This window comes from Syzygium oleosum, unplaced genomic scaffold (genome assembly GCF_021117445.2).
Source record: "Syzygium oleosum isolate NSW1041296 unplaced genomic scaffold, Sole_v2.1 Sole_v2.03, whole genome shotgun sequence".
Taxonomy (NCBI): domain Eukaryota; kingdom Viridiplantae; phylum Streptophyta; class Magnoliopsida; order Myrtales; family Myrtaceae; genus Syzygium; species Syzygium oleosum.
The window spans coordinates 17,563,592-17,591,559 of NW_026607487.1; the positions used below are offsets into that span (position 1 = coordinate 17,563,592).

At 41.8% G+C, this 27,968-nt stretch overlaps 2 protein-coding genes across 2 annotated transcripts; both read right to left on the reverse strand.

The window, feature by feature from the left end:
• Positions 1–1,443: 1,443 nt before the first annotated feature.
• Positions 1,444–11,302, reverse strand: LOC115672066 (threonine--tRNA ligase, mitochondrial 1). Its single transcript, XM_056309986.1, has 20 exons — positions 10,935–11,302; positions 10,433–10,670; positions 10,277–10,336; positions 9,650–9,739; positions 8,931–9,005; positions 8,671–8,799; positions 8,466–8,555; positions 7,933–8,021; positions 7,752–7,848; positions 7,588–7,674; positions 6,552–6,636; positions 5,969–6,063; positions 5,653–5,685; positions 5,483–5,569; positions 4,310–4,402; positions 3,773–3,865; positions 3,459–3,680; positions 2,879–2,950; positions 2,374–2,445; positions 1,444–1,799 (listed from the first exon to the last, which is right to left on the reverse strand). The coding sequence occupies exons 1-20, from the start codon at positions 11,240–11,242 to the stop codon at positions 1,704–1,706; spliced, it is 2,211 nt and encodes a 736-aa protein (XP_056165961.1). The 5' UTR covers positions 11,243–11,302; the 3' UTR covers positions 1,444–1,703.
• A 7,791-nt stretch (positions 11,303–19,093) lies between these two features.
• Positions 19,094–24,303, reverse strand: LOC115671980 (potassium transporter 6-like). The gene is made up of 8 exons (XM_030593709.2): positions 24,106–24,303; positions 23,526–24,015; positions 23,143–23,196; positions 21,820–22,080; positions 21,689–21,741; positions 20,936–21,059; positions 20,597–20,851; positions 19,094–20,425 (listed from the first exon to the last, which is right to left on the reverse strand). Exons 1-8 carry the CDS (start codon positions 24,166–24,168, stop codon positions 19,365–19,367), a joined length of 2,361 nt encoding a protein of 786 aa, XP_030449569.1. The 5' UTR covers positions 24,169–24,303; the 3' UTR covers positions 19,094–19,364.
• Between the last annotated feature and the right edge of the window lie 3,665 nt (positions 24,304–27,968).

A 27,968-nucleotide genomic window follows, 5' to 3' on the forward strand; every position in this document is an offset into this window, starting at 1 on the left:
TTTTTTTTAATTGCAATGTATACAGAAATAGGTACATTTTGCACTTTTAAAATGTATATTTTCTTTTCTTTTTTTAATTGAAAAAATTAAAAATTTATTATTAAAAAAATTAATAAAAAAAATCAGACCGGGCCGGGCCAAGGCCGGCCCCGTCTGTGCCTCTTTCTCCCCCAGCCCAGCCCAGCTTCTCTCTCTTTCCCTCTCCTCTCTTTCCTCGCTCCTTCTTCCCTGTGCGCTGGATGGTCCACAGCCAAGGGATGGCCAACGTTCAGCGCAAGCAAAAACGAGCGAAACAAAGCAGGCTGCGGAGCAGAGCAGGGGCAGAGTAGAGGGGCAAAGGACAGGAGCAGAGCAAGTGGCCAGCGACCTTAAAAGGAGAGGGAGAGAACACTGGTGGGGAGTCGGTTTTTGGTGAGAGCCGTGAGAGATAGAGAAACCGAGAAAGAGAGGAGACAGAGTCGAGGCGAGAGAGGGCTGAGCAGAGAGAGAACCAGAGGAGGAAAGGCCCTCGCCGGCGACCACCACGTCTCAGCCGCGGCTGACGCCTCCTTCCCTGCCGCGTCTTCTCCCTACGCCGAGCCGGGTCAAGCCGGCGACCACCGCGCCCCTGTTTTGCTCCATCGACCCCCCCCCCCCCCCTGTTTTGGCCCTGTTTTTTTGGGTAGCTCGAATTGGAGCTCATGGCCGTCCGGCACACGCGGCTTTGGTCCTCGTCCGTCCCATGCCTGACTGTGGTTTGCGTCCTGTTCATGTGTCGAATTCGGATCGGGTTTGAGTGTAGGTTGAGTCAAAAATCCATTGTTTTATCTCACCAGTGGCCAGCGGGGCCAACCTCACCGGCCTCCGCCTCTAGCTGGGCGTTGGCCTAGAGGTTGAAGATGAAGTGTAGAGAAACGGAAAAAAAAAAAAGGAAAATAAATTAATAAAAAAATTATAAAAATTATATTGGCCATACAGCCGATATCCACGTCAACATTGACCAGATAGCCGATGTCCACATCAACACTGAACGGCTGATGTCCACGTCAATACTGGCCGACCAAAATCGGCTGGATAGACTGAATTGACACAAATGCAAAAGATTTAGGGCTGAAATGGCACAAAAAAAAAACTTAAGACTAAATTAATATGTTTAGAACTATTTTGGTAATTTTTCCTGCGATATACGGACTAGAATACCATTATCAATCCTACATGTGGAAGTAATTGGTGGAATGATCTTATGAAATCAGGACAACGTACAAATATAAAATTCTGGACTAAATAGAATTTATCGGGAAGCTGTGAGAAACGGGTAGGCTGACTAATTCACATTATGGGATGCATAGCAGATAAACTAGAATGTGAGTGAAACCCGAGACTTAAAATGAGCTAAAAACAATAGCAACGAAGAATACCATCACCAAGTTTCCCCAGCAATGCGAAGATGATACAAAACCTCAATGCAAGCAGAAATGATATCCAGCATCATTCTAAAGTAACAATATTTGTCCATTTATAACAGGGTAAAAGCCCGTCAATCAGTTGATGACTAATTAAATTAAATTTCAAACCAAAAGCAAAAACCTACAAGTAATCTACAATACGAGGTGATGTGGACCACTAAATGGAGATAAAATTAACATTAAGATAAATATTTGTGTATCTCTGAAACTCCAATGCGGAAAGGAAATACTGGATCATACTTTGAAATCATTTTTTCTTCAGTGAAAAGCTGCAACTTCCTCCTTGAAGAACTTCAGCAAGTCCCCAACACTCATGACAGAATGGTCGGATTTGTCTCTCACCCGAACACTAACCTGGAGAATAGCACACCAGACGAACAAGCTACGATGAGATAATGCAATCAACATAAATTGCTAAAGCAAAACCTAATTGTCTAAGTAATTATAAACTGGGATTTCAAGTTGAATGAACTCCAAAATTTCCACAAATTCTGGTTCAGCGAGTCAAAATGGGATGCCACAGAGTTTGTAAAGGACATAAACTTATGGCCCTCCTTCGAGAGGAAGTTGAGTCATCTTGTCTACTCTTGCTATACTGAAAAGGCAACTGACATGTTTAGGGCCTAAGCAACTGAACGTGAATTGCCAGGAAATTACTTGTAAAGATGACAAGCTAAATGTTTGCAATAAATGATTTTAACAAATTGGAAAGCAAATGCTAATCAATAATGCCTATTTACCAATGCAGACATCAGTAAAACTAGAAGAATAATTTCTGAGAAGGCCAACTAGGAAAACGCGAAATGATTAACTGATAGAAAAACAGCATCAGCATTACTCCATAAGGAAACCTAATTTTCAGGGGGCAACCTTTGCCAAAGCAAGTCTACACAGAGAAGGTGTTGCACTAATTAATGTGATTGAATACCTGTCCAGTGTTTGCCTCCTCCTCACCAACTACAAGTATATAATTGTATTGGGCCAATTGAGCTTCCCTTACCTGCAGGCACATACAGCACAACAATAAGTGGCTAGAATATGACAAAAACAGAAGGATCATACTATGAAAGCAGGTGAAAAGGAAAAATTGGAGTCAAAATAAATCAGGTAATATTGGACAGGATATCTACAACAGCAAATTAATTCTTATTCCATTTTAAACCAACATCCTCCAAGTGCCATAACAAATACAGAAGCTCTCCATTGTGAAGATAATTTCACATTCCACAATTAGAGCAATTACCCTACTCCCTTTTAAAATATCATCCTTCGTCCCTTCATCTGCTACTGAAAGCTTCAATAGTTCAAGTTAAGAAAAGATTTCCTGGAGACAAATCCAATTTAAATGCTATGCAAGCAGATTGATAATTTCAAAAGTAAGCTATGGAATCTGCAAGGCTCAACCTCAGTGGAAAAAGGAGTTCTGAGTGTACCTTTTTCTGAATCTTTCTATCGGTTTCATCAACGTCAACATAATAACCAGCATCATGAATTTGATCCCGCACCTATAAGGTGACAATTTTAACAAGTGTAAGAAGCATTTTCCTGATTATTCCATAGAACCTTGGCACATGGCTGATAATTACGAAACTGGAGAGCTCAAGAAGAGATATCATTCACAACTCGGGAAAACCAATAATATCCACGCATGGCATCTCATGCAACTGTAAATAACTAGAGGAGCGCTGCTACAGCCTACATCTATCTAAAAAGCTAGTAAATATACCATTAGAGAGCACTTCATAGGAGAGTGATGCAAACAAATATTTGAAGCTACGTTGATCACCACCTAGGATCAACATAAAACCTTCAAATAGCGACAGATACAATAAAACCAGTATTATTTGAATTGACATTGAATTTATAATGATGCCATATGTTTTTCTCCCTCCTATATTTCTGAGAGAACATTAAATGCTATAAGACAGGAAAAAGAGGACAATACCAAGTAGCAAAATCACACACATTTAAGTACTCAGTTGTTAACAAGCTAAGGACCGTTAAATAAATTACCTTTAGAGAATAGGAGAGAGACTTCTCTGACACAGGGCAAACAATTGCTTGACGCGGACTAAGCCAGAAGGGCCATTTCCCCTTGTAATGCTCCAATAGTATAGCAAACATGCGCTCAACAGAACCGAGGATGGCTCTGTGTATCATAACAGGAGTCTCTGTCTTGCCTTCATCTTCCGCTGAGTAAGACAGCTCGAAACGGGCGGGGAGCTGGAAATCCAACTGCAATCACAAGGATTCATCTGTCTCAAACCCTGAAGAGTATCAATGACCAAGCAAGAAAGTTGAATGTACAAAATGAAAAGAATGAATACCTGCAATGTCGCACACTGAAATTTCCTATTCAAGGCATCAGAAACACTGATATCTATCTTTGGTCCATAGAATGCACCATCTGCTTCATTTATCTGCGAAATGTGACCTATGAGTAAGAATCGATAAAGAAAAATAGAGTGGTATAGATCATATGCATAAGAGTGTCACAGACAGATATATATTGCAAGAGCAGAATAGTTTTTTCCGCAAAAGTATTAGGTTCTGCAGATAGATGTAGACAGGCAACTCAACGATAGATTTAAAGAGGGAGGCAAATGGGAGTAAGGCAACATATCCTCGAAGCATTCATTGTGAAAGAATCAAGTAAAAGAGCGACAAAATGAGGTAATGGAAGCAGATGTTCTAAAAGATTATGCAACACCTTTGATCAAAAGCAGTAACAAATTGATTATGATAATTTCGTGACAAATTCACAGTTATGAACCTATAGTTCCCTTCCTATTACAAAAAACCAAACTTAATTGTGAAAAATTGTTGCCTAACTTGATTAAGGACAAAAAGAACTATAAGGTTACCTGCCATGGCTTCCCAAACTCATTTAATGCTTCGGCAAGGGCGGCCTCAGCTTTTTCCCATGTTGCTAAATCTCCAAGGTATTTCTCAGGTCTCTACACATCAAAAATGTCCAAGACATAATAAATTATTGTAACAACATATAGACACAATAGACTGTGACATAATTAGTAGACAAGACACAATAGTAGACAAACAAACAACACAACTGCATCCCACATTCCAATTGAAAGGGCGAGTGTAGAGATTAAGGGTGCATTTGTTTCGCGAAAAAAGAATGATTTAGAGTACATTTTCCTAAAAATAATTGCTTATGTTGCTTACAAAATGAACAAAGGAAAAAAAATTTCGTCGTCCACGAAAATGTAAAGATATAAATTGTTGTCAATAATGAAACATTTTTCATTGACTAATTATTTTAAGCGATACAAGAGCAATCACTTTTAGGAAAATGTTTTCCATATTTTCCATTTTTCACGAAACAAACGGAGCCTTAATTTAAATCCTCAAGAAGCCAATAATCAACTTTCTTTCACAAAAAGTATTTTAGAATTTAAAAGCCAAATACGTAAACTAGGAAAGTATTCAGCACATGAATTGCATCCACCATAAGAGGATTCCATCTGCACTGCATCAATGATCTATACAGGGAAAAGTGCCATGTTCTATATAGATGGTGGGAGAAAGGGCATTTCTTGACCATAAAGAACCTGTTATAACTCCTGGGATGTCCACATACTTAAAAACAGGTAAGCAAGAAATATTTCAGGACACCTATGCAGCAGCAAATAAATTTAAATTGAGACTTGCGAAGACAAACTACAAAGGTTTGCTTTTAGCAGAAATGTCCCTCTTAGCAGCTTCAGTAGGAATGACAATATACATCTAGAAATGGTGCCCTATACGTGTGCTGCGGAACTGCTCACTCACATGGAAGGTTCCGAGAATATTAGGCAGGGAATTGGGTAACTAATCATCCCATATTCATCTAATAGTTTTAATCAGTTTTTTCCAGTTCCCCTGCATCTTGCACAGGATGTCCTTGAATTAATTTCTACTGAAAAAGATGACAAAATCAAGAGTTCCACCACAAATCATTATTAGCACAAACACTCACAGGAAACAATACATAAGAATAGCTCAATACCAAAAGCAGATAAAGAGAAATTACTTACTGTAGACAACTTGAGGTCAAAAGTGAACCCAAATACTTTATAGGTATAACTGATAAACTCTAAGACGCTCGTAACTTCATCTTTTATCTGCATTTACAAGAATCAAGAATTATGCCAAGAAATGGTATCAAGAGGTCCAGCAAATTCATGTCAAGAAACATCACACTCACCTGTGACTCCCTGCAAAAGATGTGAGCATCATCCTGTAGCAAACAACAGAAAAACACTCTTAAACAGGGAAACAGCTAGCAAGCTAGTATGAGGTTCAGGCGAAAAAACCATCTATAAGCCAATCAAATATTTTTCATCTGCACTGTAAGTGATGTAAAATCTAAAAACCTAAGTAGCACGTTCCTCCACAGAACATCTTTCCCTAAAAGATAGTACTGGAGAAGCTCAACGAGGAAACTTAAATTAAGGTTGGGATCAAACTAGTGTTATGATAACCAAGGAGCAATATTGTCAGTAGATTGAACAAAAGAACACCTGCTGAAATCTCCTGACTCTTGTCAATCCAGTAAGAGCACCACTGGCCTCGTTACGATGCAAGACACCAAAATCAGCAATCCTAAGAGGAAGTTCTGTGAAACAATGATGGAAAATGAGAATAAAAACATTGCCATGACAACTAAATAAAATTAACCATCGTGGAAGAAATTGCAGTTTATTGCAAAAGTCAAAAGGATCTGTATAGCAAAATTTTCACCATGAAAACCTAAAAAAAGATCTAGCACAAAGGAAATTTCTCGTTGTACCATAGTCGTTACAAAAAAAGTCACAACCTATGACATAAAAGAAGTGGAGATGTAAATAAAAAATCAGAACCAAAGAAAGTTGTTTGCATTTCCTAAAGTATCGTTTGCAAATTGCAAAGATTTAGTATATCCATTATGTGCAAATATTTCACCTATGCAAAGTCATTTCACCTTACAGCATGCACCTTTTATCTCACAAGGCAGTAAAGCTATTGCTCAGCTTAAGAAGATTAAGCACATCAGAGATTAAAACTATACATTTCTAAGCAACTCCTAAAAAGGTAGTTAAAACAACCAGGATCACATCAGCTCACCTCTATATGAACGAACTCTATGTTTAAACATCAAGCAGTGGCCCGGGCAATTCATTGGCTTCAATCCAAATTCTTGTTTTTCAATCTGTGCAACAAAAGGAAACATTCACTACCAACATATAATCCATGAGGAATATCAATTGGAGTATTATAAGATGTCAATCAAGATATAAAGTTAATAAGCCCTCAACAGCTTAGGGACAGCATGTATACCTCTGCCATCAATTCACCTATTTTGTTATCTCGGGGAATATTCCATCATATCATGACAAAAGTCCCAATCAATTGGCAACTATTGAACAACCTCTTCAGAAAGGTGGGCTAGGTATAACAACTCTTTAATTACAGTCAACACAGCCCAACTAGTCAAGTGTTTGTAGCATTATGACACCGAAGTTGATCCTCTGGAAGAATGTCAGTTTCTCAAAGCATAAAATACATAACCAAAGGACTGAGATTGTCTAATGAAACTGGGGCTATATGTATGGGCACATTGGAGTATATTTTTCAAAATTTTAAGTATCACAGTAGGAACTAGGCAGTAAAAGATGTAGCTCTGGACCAGCCCAATAAATTGTGTACTGGCTAGTTTTGAAACAGAGGATCCAAAAGAATTTTTTAGAAAAGAGTCTTCTATTAACAGCATACTTTTATGTGTACAAAACAATTTTCAATTAAAATTACAACAAATTCAATAAATTTTATCACAAATTAAATTATGGTAAAAGGGCAAAGAACATTAGAAAAAGTTTATCTTAATATGAATCTTCAATTTCAATTAAGAACAGATTGTTATTCAATGCCCATTCAGCAAAACAGGAAAACGTCACTCAACCGATTACTCTCTTCCAGACATTTGGTTCTTCTCGATTTGATTTTTCAAGCTATTTTCTACACGAATGAAAATAATTGATAGTTTAAATCACAACTTGTCAAAAACCACCTGCCATTCGACGCCTCTCGTAGTGATACATATTCCCTGGAAGCTCTCTCTAGAAGTCATAGCCATTATTTCACAAAGCAGTATGAACCTCACCTCAAAAACAAACATGTTCTCCTTGTAATTCGCAGCATGACCAGATGTTTCCCACAGTTGCATGTTATACATATTTGGTGACAGGACCTGGAACAATAAGTTGATTGATTAGTAAATAGTAGTGTTTATGTTCAAGTAATATGACAACTCATCAGGATATCAACCTCCTGGTACCCTCGATCTCTATATTGGGATTTTATAAACTCAACAAGTTTGCTGTAGATTCGTGCTCCATGAGGAAGGAAGAACCAACTTCCAGGACTGAAATCCATAACAAGTTAAGCATCAGAACAGTGGGAAATCAGCAGGCACTGTCAATTCCAGATATCAAGGCATATAGCTTACCTTAATGGGTGGCAAAAGAAAAGCTCTTGTTTAGTACCTAATAACCTATGATCATATTTCTTTGCTTCTTCAAGCTGACGAATATATTCCTGCACAAATATCAAATAAGCAAACTAAAGCTAGCACCTGGAATTAGTTAACTTAAGACTGCCAGATGTCAACTTCTCTCATGTCATAAAAAGTCAAGGCACTGCCACTAACAGAGTTTAGTTATTTTTCTTTTTCTGATGCAAATCTTTGAGGCTGTGCACACATAGGGAAGATTTGCATGAAGCCCGAAAATGAACACACCAAACAGTATAGGCCCGCTCCACTCAAGTGTAGATAAATCATTTCAATCGATCAACTAAAAATTACATGCATAAAAAGAAAATTCCTTCGGCACCACATTAAGACTTGGGCAAAGATGGCTGCACAGTAGAGCACGTTCTAGCACAAGTTTGAGCTGTGAAAGAAGACACTAGACTATTGTTCAATTGCACGTCCTAACACAACTGTTTCAGAAAGTACAAAGGACAAACAAACAATGTTACCTTCAATCTTTTCTGATCTGGGTAAGATATCCCATATACTCTTTGCAGACTTTCCCGATCTTTATTTCCCCTCCAATATGCTGAAGAAGCCTGAAATTGGAATAGTGAATGAAAAGACGTTCAACCAGCTTACATGCAATTGAGAGTATCAAATGACACCTTGGTCTAAAAAATAACATCACTATGCACATTTGTGATCAATCACCTTCAAACAGGCAAATGCCTTAACAAAAGAAGTATTTGGTATGTGTGGCCCTCGACACAAATCCACCAAGGGACCGCACCTGTACACAGTGATAGTTTTGTCGGCAGGCAAATCTTTAATGATTTCAACCTGATTGCATAAGCAGAAGAGAGAGAGAGAGAGAGACTTGATGTTAGGTTTTCATGTTTGCAAAATTTAAAAGAAAGTACTTGAAAAGAGAGGAGAAAAATTCAAACGAGGTCATTTGTCAGCTTACTGACCTTAAAAGGATTATCTGAAAACATATCCAGTGCCTGATCCCTTGACACCTCAATGCGTTCAAATGGCTGTTTTTCCTGGATCAAGATAGTAACAGAATAATCATTCAATGTACCAAAGGCATTATCGCAAAGATTAAGGCTTACAAGAAATCTGGTCCACAGATCAGTGACACATACTAGAGTGGGTATGAATGGGGGCATGATAAAGTAGAACAGCAGCATCATGTCGATTAGGCTTAAATCCAGTTTAATAGCACAGCTTACTCTATTACTACAATGGAGAGAGGCAGCTTATTTGTATAGTAGCTTTCCTGCACTTAATCTACGCAGAAAAATTCTAATTACTAAATTTGGCCGGTGGTGGACCAAGAAGTCCATGAGTTAGTGAAAATGAGGCCACAATCCAACTACAGAGGTTTATTGAATGAGGTACAATGTTCAATAACATAGGGATCCTCTAAGAAGTCTTATGACCAGGACCGCAATCCTCCCTCCACGTTTATATCAATTACGAAGTTGAGACCTCACTTGATGAAAAAATGTTTAATGAGCATAAGATTTGTCAACATCTTCACAGCATGAACTTTTAAATGTTTCTCTGAAGCTACTTATAACAACATAATTGTGGACTTGTGGTTTTCCACTCGGCAGGTTTCAATGGATTACAAAAGAGACAAAGCTACTATAAAGATAATAAATCTCTGATGGATGATTATTACCGCAACAGCTTTACTTGCCCCAGACTCAATTTGCTTGAAGTGGTCATCATTCAAGCCCAAATCACCATAGAAAGCATCATAGTAGAATCCCTGTATAACCATTTCATTGTTTTTAAGTGAAGCATTCTATACATAAAATCTAATAAAAAGGAAAACTAGATGACCAAGGAAAAGTGATAAAACAAGAAAACAAACTTTAAATTCCATCATTAAAATCTAAGATAAATGTAATGCTGAATATGCAGGTCAATGACCACTTAGACATGCAATTCACATGATGCAAACGTGCATGTCCTTTTCATACATGGTATAGCTTAAGAATCTCCAATATCTTACAACTACTGCATGCAGTACTGCACATTTTATAGCTATAAATACAAATAAAATTGCATGAAAAAATCGAAGGCGCCATTGTATACATGAACGATTTATGTGGATATATCTAGCCAAATTCTGATGGCAGACATAACCCAAACTTGGTCTCTTTAGCTCATCTCAAGAACCTAGATATGCATGCTGCATACTGCATACTGACAGCAACAGGAAATTTTGTGCAGCATACATAACCTATGAGACAGCAAAAAATGAAGCAACAAATAGCAAAATGCAATTAGCAGGTGTAGGTACCTCTCCTCTGGTGGTGCAGGGCCCAATGCAAAGCTTACAACCATACTCCATTTCAAGTGACTACATGGAAAGTAAGATTCACCATCAGAGATATGTACAGAAACTCAAATGTCCTTAAACAACCGCAGAAACAGATAAATAAAAATGCTCATAAACCTGGCCCAAAATGTGGGCACTCGAGTGCCAGAAAGTGTCGCGCCCTTCATCGCTATCAAATGTGAATATCTTAAGCTCGCAATCACACTCAAGTGGCCTCGACATGTCCCACAGGACTCCATCCACCTGCGCTATCAAAGCATTCGCTGCCAAGCTCTTCGATAATTCCCTAGCAACATCCAGTGGAGAAGTCTCCCATTTCTTCCCTTCCTTCACCGTCCCATCCGGCAATGTTATCCTTAAATCCGAGAACATAAAGGAATCCACATTGTCACAATCAGATACGACCGTACCCCAACATAACATTACAAACGCACAAACACAAGCAAGGCCCCATACATGACCCCGCATCAATTACAATACATTTACTCATGCGCGCAATGCGTCCTCGTCCAGCAAACAGATTCACGAAACAAGGGCATAACGAAGACTTGCCGAAACCACGGGGCATTATCCCCGCGTATGCAGATGCACGGTAAGCGAAGGAGCATCGAGAACATACTTGATAGGTTCGCCGGCGAAGGATTGGCGCTGGGCGAGCTGCCGCGCTTTGATGGACTCGAAGAGAGCGATGCGCTTGGGAATCACGAGTTGCAGGTAGTTCTCGTCCTTCGGGCGAGCAGCTGCCATGGCGGGCCCCGAAGGCGACGGCGACGGCGACGGACAGGGCGGAGGTGCCGGCCGGGCGGCGGCGGAGGCGGAGGCGGGGGCGGCGGAGGAGAGGGGGCGGTTGCGCAGGAGGAGATCGGACGCGGAGGAGAGAGCGAAACGGCGGCAACGGAAACCTCCCAAGGTTTTAGCACATAGCATATGGCCGGCGTGGTTATTTTGGGGGAAATGCGGGGGTTCTTGTGCTTTTCATTAGGGCTTTTCTCCACCGGAGCTCTTGGGCTTTTTTGTTTTACTGTTTTTTCACTGAATTTTATTTTCCAAGTATTCGCTGCACTAATTTTGTTCCGTTTTTTTTTTTTTGTGCGCAATCGATGCATTTGACTAAAATCCAAGTAACATTTTAGTATATGTCAAATCAGCATTTTTCTAGTGAGTTCTTGCATCGATCGAAAAGAAAATGAAGGTTTAATATATCGAGTCATTGAAATTACGGGTGAATGGGTTTTATTACCAAAATGTACTAAATTTGATTGCTTGCGGATGGAATTTAGCCTTAAGGCACACTTTTATGGGTGCCTACAAAAATGGAAAAAAGAGAGTTAATAAAGAAAGAGAAGTATGAGTTATTTTTGGGAACTGAGTCCCAATTGTTGTTTGATGCCTGTAAATAGAATATAAGAAATATTTAAGCAATAACTTGATTGTATTTATAAGAGGAAAATGTTTTCTTAAAAAATTACACTCGAGGAAGAAAGCGGTTAGTTTCACCTCATTTGGTAGTGTAGCTAAAGAAAAATCTTAAAAAATTGATTACAATTTCCGAGTTCCGACGACAAATAGATACCTCTCCTCGCCTCTTGATGCTCGCTTCCAAAGGTGATTGCTTTGGAGAGGACAAGTTCAGTCCACGTACACCCGTGGGAAAGAGAAAGTAACATTTCAGTGCTTTAAAATGTGCTGAAAAAACCTATCACAGATCACAAAATCAAATTCACCAAATTGACTGCATGAGCCGAGAGGAGGGATCGACAAGTTCTTTGGGGGGGGGGGGGGGTGTCTGTTGCGTGGGCGTCAAGCACAAGCAGTGGCCTTTTGCGATGCCTCATCGCATCATCATCATCAGTCCAAATCCACCATCATCAGTCCAAATCCACTCTCGACTTCCACGACCCACGATCACTCGAGCCCATGGGCCTCGACAACATCGTACTCTGTACAAAAAGAACATAAGTTTTTGGGCCGAAAAGGAAGCATCAATTTGACTGCATGTTTCGTGGATTCAAGCCTGCCCCGCAAGCGAAGCAGTGGGAGTGCACCTCCTCGACGCGATGACGCACCAGCTTTTGTAAATGCAATGCAGGTACCTTTACTTTTCCAGGTTGGTGATCTTTTATCGCTGATATGGTCAACACGTAGCCCGCGGAGAGAATCATATCATATATGATCAACACGTGACCCGCGGAGAGGATCACATCATATGTTCGATTCAACCGATGGAACGGTCAAGATCAATGAGTTGTCAAACCACATGCGCGGTATGGGGTTTGCGGTCTAAACCAGCTCGAGGGTCCCCATGATGCACATCGTCATGAAAACCCTCTAAAAGAAAAAGATGGCCGACTGGACGTATCTCTCTAGGTGCACCAACTATATGGTTGAGGATCTGTCGCATGAATTGCTCAAGTACAGTCGGCAAAGCGCGCCACGACCGCGCCCCTATGGGCAAGTTTGACGGGTACTGTCGTAAAGTTATATGGTTCCAAGATTACTTTATGAGGCGTTCGTCCATTCAATGTATTTGAAAAGATACCGATTCTTTTTAGCCAGCAAAATAGATGCAACTTGCCATGTTAGCTTGATCTTAACCTTTAAGGCTAGGACATTCCCTTTCTCTCATTTCCATGGATACAATCCTCAACCATGGAGTCCCACGTCGAAGGCCAAGAAGTCGACACTGGGGAGGAAATATAAAAAAAAAAAAAGGCAACAACACGACCGCACAAGCAGCCACAATCGGAGGGGCCACAAGCTCATGTGGTGAAGGGGCCGGGAAGCCGATCCGGCGGACAAATTAAGCTGGCCTAAGCATTCCTCTTTAGAGGTGGGTAACCCCCCAAGTGCTCTCCTTGATAAAGCCTTAACGTGGACATCCCCATAAGGGGTTGTTTCGTGACATAATGATAGTTGGAGATATCATGGGAGTGACAAAATTCGAGCGTTTCGTAACACGACCCTTAATGGGTCGTAAGAGGATACATACGCGAGAAAGAGAGAGAGCAAGGCATGGCATGTTAGCTTCGGGGACAAAAGCACATGTGGGTTCTTTCTTATTTTCCTCTGGCCATCATCTTCGACCCACACGGCCTACTCCCAACTTGCCTGCGCACTGCATTAACTCACTGCACGAGGCCACCACTATCACGTATACATAAGTACAAATACGGTACACACAACACTACACGCACGTATGGCTATCACAGCAGTACCATGCTGTGAGCCCAAGCGCCACTGCGATATATCAAGCTTTACGTGTAGTACGCTATGCACGAATCGCACCTTGTTTTCATACACGTGATCATGTCTAGGGTTATTTTAAGTGCTCGGGAGAGAGAGAGAGAGAGAGAGAGAGAGAGAGAGAGAGAGCTATCATTCATCATTCTACTTCACATGGGAATGGATTGCAACTTGAAGTTGTGTGTCTTCTCTCGAACCCTGGAAGTTTCTGAATAACGTGTTTGTGGGTGCCGTAGGGGACCGCTCAATGCATGTTACGGTAGAGTGCCTAATCTTTGCATGTTGCCCATTCACCAAATATTCCCCCCATGATCGTCCCCGCACATCCTTTGTTTTCTTCGTCCTTCTCTAGCGATCCACTAGGTTGACTCGTGCTGCCTTTGCAGTTCTTGTTCTGTTCTTTGGTTTTCATTTTCTTTTCTTGGTTTTTCATTGTGCATCGCACATATGGCTTCCGAGTTCTGAGCTCGGCTGGACTATGGCTCGGTTTCGTCTTTTCTTGGGACGCCGTCAAGAGGAGTATTTCAATACTCAAATTGGTCATTCAACTTCAGTTGTAGTCGACTTGATTTTCAAACTTTTCTTAACGATGGAACCGATTCCATCCCTCACGTTTAAGTAAACTTGGTTCGGTCGGCATCGGACGTCGAAATCCAACTCGGCCACAAGACTCCTACTTTTTGATGTTTTTGCATGTATCGACAGCCACATCAACAATCACCGCAAGAAAAACACCACGAGCGAACAAAAGTTTCTTCAACAAAAAAAATAAATAATTTGTTGCCGTAATATACCCAAAACCCAAAGGCAATAAATTGTTAAGTTTATTGTCATAAAATCTATCATGAACAACGAATTCTTAAATCAGCCACGTCATGCGAAACTCGAGCTACAAAATTCATATATCGTCAGCATCTACTTCAATCGAAGCTAGGGGCGATTTCGACCTTACGGCGACCTTGAACATTGAAGAAGAGAAAGAGTACGTAGACTTTCGTACGACGATTGAAAGATTCCACCGTATTTCCAGCTCAAAACTGCGGTAAAAGAAAAGAAGCTCTTCGGAGAGAGAAGTCATGAGCGGGGCCCCACCGGAGCTTCGCAGATTTCGATCACTAGAGCACCAACGGCCAGGATCGCATCGCATCTCCCCACCAGCCTCCCGCTTGTGGGCCCCACACGCGTTCTGCGCCGCACACGTAAGCCCAGCCGACTTGAATCGAAAATGCCCAACCCCCCCCCCCCCCCCTCCGGCGAGCTGGGGACGGCCTCGCCTCCCTCCCTCCCTCCCTCGCTAGCCTCGACGCACGTGGCGGTGGGGCCCCCGTCAAGCGGGAACGCGTCGAGATCGGGACACGTGCGAGGGGGCCTCCGCGGCGGTCGGGATTCGGGGATTACGAGGACAGAACGGATGATGTCGACCCGGCCCGGGGGGGAGTGGCTGGCGCGGCCGCGCGCGAGAGAGAAGAGCTGTCAGACACCGTGCGTGCTGCTCGGCGGGCCCCGCTACGCGACGAAAACCAGTTCGACGCCAGCGACGTCGTTGCGACGGCACTAACGTCTGATGTGACGCGATGAACGCGGACGGCGTGGCCGCGCAAAGGGAAGGGAACAGCTGGAACATAGGATTCTGGTGCGCACGGTCGTTCTGTTCGTTCGTGAGATCTCTCCGCGAGCCGGGTTAAACGACTGCATCAGCTTTTGGCCGTGCGTACTCCACTACATGCATGCATGCATGCATGCTTTCGGTAACTCTGGTTGTTTCATTCATCCTATCCTTTTGTTTATGTAAAGAAATTAGCTAAGTTTTTAACTTTATTGTTCTTAAAAGATGAGAGCAAATGCTTCTTCTTCTTCTTCTTCTTCTTCTTCTTCTTCTTCTTCTTCTGCTCCTCTTTGGTTTTAAGTCCTCTCATTAGTGAAGTGTATTACTGGGAGGAGAGGATACGTTATTCTGAGCCATATTCTTTAACTTAGCCAGAGAAAAATGGCAAAATAAAGCATATAACCTTACAAAAGGAAACGACATAAAGTTTTCCAAAGTTATATCAGCAGAATAAACCCTAAACAAGTAATTATGGGCTCTCTCTCTCTCTCTCTCTCTCTCTCTCTCTCTCTCTCTCTCTCTCTCTCTCAAATGTGCCAAAAGACAACATGGCTCGGCTCACATGGCCCGTCCTCGTAAACTTCTCATCATTTAAGGCTCTCTCTCATCTCTCGTTCGCTTTTCACACACACGCCCCCAAAACAATATCGACCCAACTGCTTTTCATTGCCCTTTGCGTTTTCCTCTCCTTTCTTTCTGTCTCTGCAAATGAGAATGTCCATTAGATGCAGAACATTCTCTAGCAAGCCTAAGCCGCTGCGCAAGAGAAGACCCACGAGGCGAGCACCGCTGCCGCCGTCGTCAATGACCGCTCATGATTTAACAGTCCGGATGAAGGTGAAGAAGCTTCAGAAGCTGATTCCGGGAGGCCGAGAGTTGCAGCCGGATCGCCTTCTCTTGAGAACAGCTGATTACATCCTGCATTTGAGGTCTCAAGTCAATGTCTTGCAAGCTCTTTCCAAGCTTTACGATCACATATAACCCCATTAAGATGTGCATTGTACATCCCCCATTTCAACAAAGTCAGTTGTTTATCGTATTGTTGTTGCTTTTTCTTCGCCCATGTTCAAGGGGATATATATATTACGGTATGACATAAAAAGGGTCCATCCGTTGCAAAAACTCTGATGCTCTCTCCCTTTTTATTTGTGCAAATGTAAGTTGTTCATTCAATCATGAATTATATATTGTCTGGTTAATATTTCTTCCGGCTATACTCTTGTTATAATTGGTTTTGAATACGCGCTTTCTTGAATTTATGTTCTGACGAGCCCCTTCTACACTAAGAATAATAGAACTCACGTTTAATTTTATCCATTCATTTTTCTCTCGTTTTTAAATATTTACTCATATAAGTGCTCTCTTCTGTTCTTTTGTCCAAGAAGTTGCATTTCTAGGGTTTACTGTGCATCCTATATAGGACCTGGAAGCTTGTTCATTCGGTTCATGTCATTTTTATTCCTTTTTTTATAAGAATTCTTGATCTCAGGTATGTGGCTGAACAGGATATATTTTACTTCTTGGTCGAAGCTGAACAGGATAAGATTATGAGGTTATGCTTTTGGCAGACTTCAACTCGTTTAAGACTCTCTACCAAAAAACTTACATGCATGAATTTATAAGCTAAACAAGGTCATTTCGTTTATCCTTCCCCTCCTATATGCAACTTTCCTTTCTTTTTAGTCTCCTTCAATCTTCTTTTTGTGTGTGTGTGTGTGTGTGGGGGGGGGGGGGGGGGGGGTTTGGGGGTGGGGGGATGATCTGAGTCTTCTGTCTGTTCATGAGTTGAAATGCTAGGAGACTCCCAAAGTTGACATCGAATTTAGACGATTATGTAACTAGATTCCTATGTCATGCTATGTGTCGAAATCATTAGCAACACCCATTATCCAATCGATGGAGGAAAATCGTACTTGTGAACTCCAGCTTTGACATAAAACATCATCTACTGCAAGAATTTTGCAATTACAGCTGCAGTGTTCTTCGCTTACCTTTAGGCCTCTATGATATGCAAGTTTGGCCTATGCTTTTTGTGTCAGGCGAGATAGTTGAAGCGCATCTAACTATATGGTACCGCATATGGACCGCATTCTTGAATTTTCGATCATCTTTTGAAGATATTTTCGGTTTTCTCTTTTTTGCTTGAAGCCGCCTACATAAGCTTGTCCCCCCATGATACCCCAGCACAATTTGTTCCCTGGACACAGATCTTTCATACAGTTATGAATACCATAATAAATTGAGTCAACTTCTGGGTACTACTCTTAGAGCTTCTCTAATTGACAAATGCACTTTTGACACTGAGCTAATGAGTTTGATCTCTCCATTGTCTTTCCTTTTCTTGGGCTTAATCTAATGAGTTTCGTCTAGATAAAGAGACATGGGTACCGAGCATTATCATTTCTCCATTTTGTTCTTGACATCGGGCTGTTATTGTTCCTTTCACAATCGAGAAAGTTGGAATCGCAGAATTCTGGTTGCGAAGAAATGTGTCTTTAGTTGGAGTCTGCAATTTGTTTCCAAATTTGAATCGACGGGGATTTTTTGAGCTTATCTTTCTGTAATTTGATGCCTATCATTTGCCAAGAGAACTACACATGAAGTGATCATGCGACATCATGAAGAAGAACGAGAGGCATAGTCTTCTTCGGATGATGTACTTGAAGATGGGATTCATTGATCTTATTCAAGAGTCAAGGTAATATTTGTACTAACGTGCCTGATGCATAGCTAAAAGAAAGACCAGATTCCTCATTAAAATTAGAAATTCTTTGTTAAAATGTATGTGTAGATCAAGACAGCATTGAAGAATTGCATGTATTGCATGAAAGTGAGACGATTATGTTTGTATCAGCACATTTGAATTGATGATTTCAGTGGAGCAGATAGTTCGAAATCGCAGATTAAGAATCAACCGGAAATGGTGCATTCTAAGGCATGTAACGGTGATTCCATTTTTAAGATATCTTGAGAGATTTGTGATGGAACACCTAGCTTGTGCCTCAAGACTGAAGTCGTAGTCGCCATTAACATCGAGGTTCTCGTTTCCGTTTCATACTCTGACCTTAGTCATTGGAGGGAGAAACAGAGCAGAAATCATGATGCTAGGCGAATCGATTGTTATCTCCTTGCTTATTCTATGAAATTCCTGCTTCTTCTCTTTACAGACGTAAAACAAGGGATAATGGCAAGGGGGCACCGTGAACTTTTCGGATCTGTGCAATAATCCTCCCTGGACTGTTTTTCCGGCCGAGCCGGGTTCTCCAACTTTTTCAACTTGTGTCGATGTTAGTCCTTCCGTTGAGCACTAGGAACGGAAATGCCAATGGGGTAGTCAAATCCCCGTCGAATTAAAAGTACTGAAATTTGAGGGCAGAAGAATGAGTATCCAGATCTTTTAGCTTGTCTTTATCAAGATCCCTTTTGCCCAAAGAGGCCGAAAGTCGGAGAGCATTCACGCCTCCCGTGGGCCTGGATTGATCGAATTCAATTTCGAGAGAGCTGGAAGTGCCCGCAACTAATGGCACGTTTGGTTCGCACGAATTGCTGTATCCTTACTTCAAGAACTGTATAGAAATAGCTCTTCCTGTGAAATAGTCATTCCTTCGACATCATGAAACAATAATTATAATATTACGCGGAAACCCATCGGTGGTAGATTCTCATTGCAGCAAACAGCAAATAGACTCGATCGGGTCGGAGAAAGTGTCCATAGTTTCACCAAGTCCGGCCAATCATGAATCTTTCTACAATAGTTCAAGATTGGGAAACAAAGAGAATGCATAAGTTCAGTAGTTCTCTGATTGCATGAGTCCTCACAAGTCGCAACGCTGCAACCATTTACCATTGGTTTTGGATGTGCCAGATCAAGAGGGACCGACACGCGATGGCCCAATTAAAACATGAGACCCAGTAACATCCATGCTGCATTACTATAAAGATGCGTAGCTTATACGATGTATAAAATCATCCGCACCGTTTGAAATTTCCCAAAACTCTACACGAAAAATTTGTTTGGCCGTCTACGCCGACCATCATCGCATCGCCCAAGTAGCATGCTCATCGTCTCTTCTCGCGCATTATTTGGCCAAAACTGAACTGGATAGAAGATTTCATTTTCCTCTTTTTTCCAGGCTTTCTTTTCATCTTTCCTTTTGATATTGCAATTCCTTATATACATACATCTGAATAATGCCAAAATTAAATAGGGTAGACCATGCCTACCTGCAAAGTTGAGGCATGAGGCGCACTAAATGCGTTGGTGGGTGCCCTGCAATTTCTGCTCAAAAAGTCGTACCCTAAGTTAATTACCATCTTCCTAAAAAAGCTCGAACCTTGCTTCGCTCTCACGTACGAGTGTCCCAATATGTAGGAAACTCCAGCTTCCCTTGCTTCCATCAGTTCCCGCAGCTCGTCTCGTGCTTCCACATCAATCTTTGGACTCTCTGGCACGATAAACCGCACTCTCTTTTTCCTTGGCTTGATCAATGGCGGCGATCGTATCTCCCTCCTCGATGATCCTGCAACTCCAACATCATCAACATTGTCCTCGCTCATTTGAATCCCATCAGCATGGGTAGCAGAAGTTCCTACAACAGTCATTTTGTCCTCGTCCTTCAAGTTATCTTCATTTGCACCGCAGGGTCCTGCACTTCCAGTGCGTATAAACTCCGCAATGCTACAAACCAGATCATTTTCGAATTCCAAGTCGTCCTTGTGGATGTCCCTATATCCATACCGTACGATGCACCTATAGAGCCTAAACTCCCTGGGACCGATGCGGCCCACGAGAAACCGTTCCTCTGGCCTAACATGTGGAACAGGGACAGATTTAATGCAGAGAAACACTAGTACCTGATGAAAAGCTGGAAGATTGGTGACAAAATGGGAGAATATTGCAGGAATCCCCGACACGAGCTCTGTGTGGACTAACCCAATCCCCCGCACACGTACAATGCCGAGGCTGGGACCCAAGCTCATAAGCCAGTTGACAGAGACCCTGTTTTGAACATCGTACTCATACTTTTTGAGAGTGCCATAGTGCCAGATACACATCACAATAAGGAAGACGAATGCCAGGGCAATTGGTACCCATGCTCCTTCAAGGAACTTGACAAGAGAAGCGGAGAAGTAGAGCGCTTCAATTGTTCCAAAGAAAAATACGAACGCAATTGCGACCACAACGCTCTGATGCCAGCATAGGACGATGACTAGGGACATTAGACAGGTGGTAACCAACATAACCGTTATAACTGCCAAACCTGCTCCGGGAAAAAAGGCGCATCAATAACTCAATCAAAGCAACATCGAAATATCTTTAAAACAACAGATGAAGCCGCAATACTCAAGTTGAATAGCTCCACCCAGCAGATAATCAACTTAAGCATAAAAAATTTCAAATATGGTGGTTGGGGCTGATATTTTCCTCATACCTGATGCATTACCCAAGCTTTTTGTGTCTCTGAAACCAATAGTGACAGCCAAGCATAATACCATCAAGATCCAATTAATTTCTGGGATGTAAATCTGACCGTGAATTTTTGATGATGTATGCACAATTTTAACTCCTGGAAAGCAGCCCAGAGCAGAACACTGTTTAATAATTGAAAAGGTTCCGGTGATAATAGCTTGGCTGCCAACAACAGCAGCAAGTATGGCTATTCCCAGTACAGGCCATCTCAGTTTTTCTGGAAGCCAATTCAAAGTGACATTAGCGAGATAAAATTTACCCATCGTCCAAATTATTGCAGATAGAAGGGAAAGCTACCAACCTGGCACAGAAACATAAAACCCGATTCTGTAGTCAGTATCAACTACATGATGCTTAGATAGGTAGGCAGCTTGTCCCATGTATGCAAGAATCAGGGACGGATAAACCACAGAGGTGAATGCGATCTGCATGAAGTAAATAATGTTTGTCGATACATCTGTTCTCTGAACAGTAGTAGTAGTAAATCATTCATTATCAAGTTAGAGACTTTAGATACTATAATAGCAGGGGAACTGAAGGCTAATGGAGTATCTCACTGAATTCACACTCTGCAAACCTTGCCCAGAAAAGAAGGGTAAACATAATTGAAATTGGCATGCCTTTTTAAAGCACCATGGGAAGATGAATGTTCATTTAAGTCCAGTAGTTTAGACATAATGTGGATGAAACAAATGAGCCAATGAGTATTAATTATGGAAACTTTCACAGTTTGGCAATCACTTTCAAAGACAGCAAATGTTCACCCGCCTCTAGAAGGGGGGGCGGGATCACTGCAATTATACCATGTCAATAACAGATGCTCTACTTAGAAATTCGCCTCAAGAGCCAAAAACAAGTGGAGCAAGATAATTCAACTGTCTCCATCAGAGGTTAACGGCCACCTCAACTATCGTTGACCCATGTGAACAAGCACTGAAAACCATTTTAAATTATAAGACGACCTTTTCTTCATTTATCAACACAACTAAACTGACAGTAACAGATATAAAAGACAAGTTCTTACGAGTTATGTGAACACTTAAATCACAAGTACCTGAATTGACAGTTGGGAAAAGTGTCCAAGATCGGCAAACATAGCTTCAGAACCTGAAATTTCCAGGTTCTAGTAAATACTCGCTCTGTCAGTGAAAGAAAGAACAAGTAAACTCAAATGCAAATGCTCACCTGTTATACACAACAAGATCCCACCAAGGGACATCCAACCTCCCCGTTGAGTTTTCCTCAAGAATTTGTACATGTAATACGGAGACAGTGCTTGGTACACATGAGGATTCCAATGAAAAATATTGTATAAGCCTATGGCACTGATGCAGAAAAGCCATAGCACAACCACTGGAGCAAACAAGAATCCAACCCTGTGGGTACCGTAATGTTGAAGAGCAAACAAGCCTATTAGTATGACGCATGCAACCGGAACTTCTACATCTGCAAAACTGCCACACTTTCAGAAGGCAAAACAGACCAATCGCAAGCAACTAAAACCTAGCTGCTAATGCTGATATGCAGAGCAGAATGAAGCATTAGCCGAAATAATGTAATCATGAAGAAACTAGATCAAGAGGAACCAAGAAGATTGGCAGTCTAAAATTTCTCTTTTAATTAGAGTGCCTTGAAGAAGCACCACCATTCTTGGAGTTGGACCACATTTATAGTACCGCAAAATTTGCACAATGACAAGAACAGCAGAGCGAGCAAACAACCTCAATAAACCCTTTATTATTTGGACAACCTTCAATCCTTGTAAACCTCTGTGGACATGGAATAGAGGATCAATACAATGAACATACATGTTTCATCATAAGGTAATACTAGTGCATGGCAGCATTAGAAAATTAGCCAATAGGATCAAGCGACATTTGCAATGCTGGGATAACTATTCGTCATGCTCATCTTATCAACAGGAATAAGCAGGACTGTCCTAGTTCTCCAGAAGCCGGAAGGTAGCCGGTTTTGTCATAATATGAGTACCATTAAAGAGAAAAGTTACCACTGTTTCATAACCCACCCACACAGGGAGAAAAGGAAGGAAAAGAAAATAGAGGTAGTTGAAAACCTAATTCTGCGATACTGAGGTTGAAAAGAGATCCCAAATTAAAGGATTTAAAAGTTCCATGCCCAATGCTAGCATTTCATTGTAAAACTTAAAAAGAAGGCCTTAGTTGAAGGACTGCACATAAAAGCTAAAGTTTCCTAGCATTAGTCTGACTATTTCACCAGAACTCCAGAAAAGTATCTTCTAACTCAACACTTCTATAGATATAAAAACAGCTAATGAACCAGAAAATGCTGTTCTCAGTTCAAGTTGGTGAAAATTCAATTTTGCCATGAGGTTTAGAGCAATACTGATCATGCTGAGTTCCCGCTCATGCCCCCAGCCTACCTAATAATTTCTCCGATTCTCGAGCCAATCCGTGAAACTACCAAACTAATGTTACTTGCCAAGAGTAATGCTACGAGTACAGAGACTAAATAGAATGAGGATCTTACATTTGTGATGCTCCTTGGCAATCGAAAGTTCAAGACCCGACACCGCTGAAAATACTAAATCAAACAGAAAAGAAGTAATTCATCAGTCTCTACAGCACCATAATCCCAACTCTGATCCATAATTGAAACGAAATAATGCCAAAAATTCAAGGTTTGTCCCTGAATCCAGAAAGGCGGGAGCCAAAAGGGCGAAAATCTTCAAATTTTTTAACCTTCAGAACGGGGAAAAAGAAATCTCCTTAAATTTGACCAAATCGCCCATGAAATTCGACCAATCAGCTCCAATCAAGTCGGCCGCCGACTTGGAACTCAAAGTAAACCTCCCGAAAACCTCAATAAAATCCTAGACTTCGACGGGACAATCAAGCAATCACTTTCACTACCTGAAATAGACGGCGTGAGGACACCATCGCCAATCACCATGCAAGTCCCGATCAAGGCCAAGATGAGCAAGAGCCTCTGCAGCACCCGGCGCCTCTCCAGCGCCGACTTGAGCCTCGATCCGAAGCTCGTCTTCGGGGACGAGCCGGCGCCGTCCTTCTTGTAGTCGGAGAGCTCCTCGTCCGCCACCTGGCAGCTCGGCAGGAAGTTGACCCGGGCGTGCCGGCACAGCAGGGAGTAGAGAGCGAACGTGCCGCCCTCGCCGTTGTCGTCGGCCCTGAGCACGATGAAGACGTACTTGAGGAGGGGGACGAGGGTGAGCGTCCAGAACACGAAGGACAGGACGCCGAAGATCTCCTCGTTCGTCTCCGAGTGCTGGATGTCCTCCGCGAACGCGCTCTTGTACACGTACAGCGGCGACGTGCTCAGGTCGCCGTACACGACGCCGAGGCTCTGATACGCCAGCAGCAGCACCGACCTCCACGAAACTTTCTGTGCCACACAAGCAAAAATTAAAAAAAAAAAAAAAGCACAGCTCGAGATCAACATTACGGGACCGGCGATTGCACATTCCTGCCGTACCTGCTTCTGCTTGGCCTGATTCTGAGGAGGAGGAGGAGCTGCTGCTCCGGCTTCCGGATCCATGGCGAGCGGTGTCAAGCGAGGTCGAATAAGCGACGCGGAACCAGCGCCATGCTTTGTCCTTCTCTTTTGTATCGACTGAGGAGAACCGAAATCGAAGACGAACCTCCCCCAGAATGAGCGGAAACGGAGCAATACACTAATATATATATTACATATATAGAGAACGCTAACGCGAACGCACAGAGATATGCAGGAAAGTAGTGCTAAAAAAATGGAGGGGAACGCGATTGGGATGGTCAATCGGAAGACGACGAAGGAGAGGGCGCGTGCGGGCGGGCGTGCGTGCGTGCGTGCGTGGAGGAGTAGGGGGGGGGCAGTTCAACCACCGCCGCGGATCGGGTGGAAGCGACACGCGGGGAAAGGGACGAAAGAAGCTCGCCGCGAAACGCCTCACTCCCTCCCTCCTCGCTGCTGATACTCGCCCCAGTTGGGGAAAAAACTGCTCGGAAGCGTACTGAAAGAATTTGATTAGAGAAAGGAGGAGGAGAGGTGGTGCGTGCGGGACGGTGGGAACCCGGGATGATCGGCTCAGGGTGGGCAGGTTCCAGAAATCTGAAACCGACCTTATTATAATTAATTTTCAATTTTTAAAACCTGAAATTTATTTTATTTTTTTTGGAACCTACTCTATTTTTCTGGTCCGATTTCAGGCTCTGTCAGAGAACCTTTTTCTTTTATTCCTTTTTTCTTGTTTCATTTTTTCCAGCAAAATAATATGAGTAGCAATGAAACGATTCAAGATCAAATATGAATAATAAAAATCACTATCCGCCAAAAGCAATAATCCCTAAGATGAGCAATAAAAATTACTATTCATCAAAAGCAAGAATCCAAAATATAATAATAGTATGATCTACAGTTTTTTTTTTTTTAACACAAGCTATAAATCGGTTCCAAAACTAGTCCGGGTGGGTCTTCACTTGGAACCGAGAACCAGACCAGTTCCAACCGGTTCCCAAAAAATGGAACTAGTTCCCGGACCAGTTCAAACAGGAACCGGTTCCCGAACCTATTTTTCGGGTGGTTCGATCCGATTTCTGGATAAATCCAATCCAATTGCACACCCCTAATGGGAACTGAACTTGACAAGCTCGTATTTTTTCTGATTTTCGGCGATATTTTCTTCGTAAGGAGGATGGTAACTAACTGACTGGCGCGAGCGGCTTTTTTAGCGTAACAGCAATGTCACGTTGCGCTACGAATTCTTAAAAAAAATGAACCTCGCAATAATATGTAATTACTTATTATATAAATTTTTATGTTCCAAACAGGTTATTAATCTCACGATAAAATTAATAATGGTCGTTTAATCAATTAATCATTTTTCGTGCGGAGAGAAAGAGGGTGACGTGACGTGGTGAAACTAATCCGGTCGAGTTGATGCGTTTTCTGTAAAGAAACGTGGACGGTTTCGGCTTACACCTTCGTGTACAGGTCACACCTGTCCGTTTCAGCTTCCATCGAAACCGCACTCAAAGATTGGGGAGGGATAAAAAAATTTCAAAATTAAAAAATTTTGAGCGATGCCAGGCTGGAAGTGATTTGCTGAAATCGGTTTACTAAAAGCTCATCGGGTACTGCGAGATCATTTAAAAAAATTACCGAATATAAAGTAGATCGTATTCAAGAATTATTAATAATTCGACGTGTTGGTTTTGCAAGACGGTCTTGATCAGCGATTTTTCTTTCTTAAGAAATTAAATGTGCAAATTTTTTTTTTTGTGTGCGTTGACTTGGGTAGGAGATTAGTTTCGCGACGCACACGTCGAAACACCCAACCATGCAGTGTCAAAAAATGGCTAAATTCGGGGCTACTGCGGGTAGAGATTAGAGAGAACTGGGATTAGTTTTCTCACGTACTCTTAGGGAAACTTAAGAGATATCAAATGAAAATCTGAAATGAACCTTTTAGTAATTAATTTTCCGCAACCCTTTTAGCCACGAAAAAAATGACTATTTGATTTAGTACGGCTTTTGGCAACGAAGAAATTCAAATAAGTTGGCATGGATTTTTTAGCCTCGAAATTTTCATTGCAAAACGTTGGTTCTTTTGCCACGAAATAGAAGCCGTTGCCATTGAACGTCTTTTCATGGCGGAAAGCATGCTTTGGCCTATTAAAATTACTGAATTTTGTCGCTAAGATGTACCGCTGCAATCCTTTATCCACACCTTTTTCCGCCGCCAAATTTTACGCTTCTGACCACAAAATTCCAAAAATATATATAATTACGGTACTCAACCAATTTAATTTCAAACTAATTGATTGTGCAATTTAAACATAAACATTTTGATGATTTGCCAATGTAGTCATTCCGTAGTGGTCCAATCAACGCTGGTCATTTTATATGGTATGGCCACTATTAGACGTTAATGATTTTCTATATTTTTTCTTATTTTTTACAATGAAGGAAATAAAAGAAAAAAAATGAAAGAAAAGGCTATTCACAAAAAAAAATTAAAAAAAATGGAAAAATCATCAACGTCAGCTCCAGGCGTACCATGTAAGATAAGCTGTGTCCACGTCACCGATTTTCGATCAAAATTAGTCGAGATTGCTACATTAATAAATTACCAAAAAATTTAGGACTATATAGATGAAATCGAAATATTTATAATTAAACTAACCGTCACCGTTATTTCTTACCAAATTCCACGGGTCGTGAGTTTCACCGTCCCTGCTGTTCGTAGGGGGGAAGCGCACGCCTGCCCACTTGGACTGCCGAAGCTAGTAGTAGTCTCTAGAGATCTCATCTTCACTGCATTAAAAAAATTGACACCCAACCTAACCTAACAGGTACAAAAGAAATGGGCCACTTTTGGGAACAGCTACACCTAGAAAACGACTCGTTCGTGATAAGGGACGCAGCTTGGTTTATGAAAAGCAAGATCCATGATCATCATCAGATATTCTACTTCACATGTGATATCAAAACAAAACATAAAAAGAAGGAAAAACGAAAGTGGGGATAGCGCAAGCAAAAGCCCTTGACACAAAGGCTGTCGGTTCTTTTATAAAGTCGAAATGCCTTTTGCCGGAAGGAAAAGGAGAAAGAGAAAGGCTGATAAGTACTACACAATTGAGTTATCAGCTTTCGTTCCTAATGGCCTGCCTCTCTTAATCGGACTAAAACTACTGGCGGAGGCTCTCGCTAATCTCTCTACGCGGTGATCATGGTAATCTGGGCGAAAGATATGTGAAAAGGGAGTGAGACGCGCCCGTGTCTTTCGCGCAGTTGGTAATTTCGGATCACATTTTCAGCTATTCTTATATACTTGCGCATCCTTCTCGTTTTATCCTTCTTGATTAGTCATCGTAAGGTGTCGTCATGTCTCGGTCCGTAAGCGGACCGAACCGACTGTTACCGGCTCGACCCGATAAAATGATTACGCGAATACGGTCGCGTGACTTCTTTTTTGGCAGGTCATTATTGCATGAGCGAGTTGATTATGTTAAGTTGTACGCTCGGAATCACATTCGATGGCAAGAGGGGATTTCAATGCGTAGAAAGAAGAAAAGGAGCTCGACGGCTAACACCAGAAAGTAGTGGGGCGCTGAATCCCACTTGGTCCGCGCTTTTCGGCTTTTCGGCCATGGCGACAACGACAAGTGGCTCGGGCACCTCGGCTCTCTTGGCGCAACGTGCGCGCAGGAAGAAGGTTCTCGCAGGAAGTTCTGTCGATGAAGTAGTGTTGTGGGGAGGCACAAAGTGGGACGTGACTGGGTTCCTGGTTATGGAGATGTGAAGGACATACCCAGTTGACTATCCGAGGCCCTATTTTGTTCCGTGAAAAAATTAAA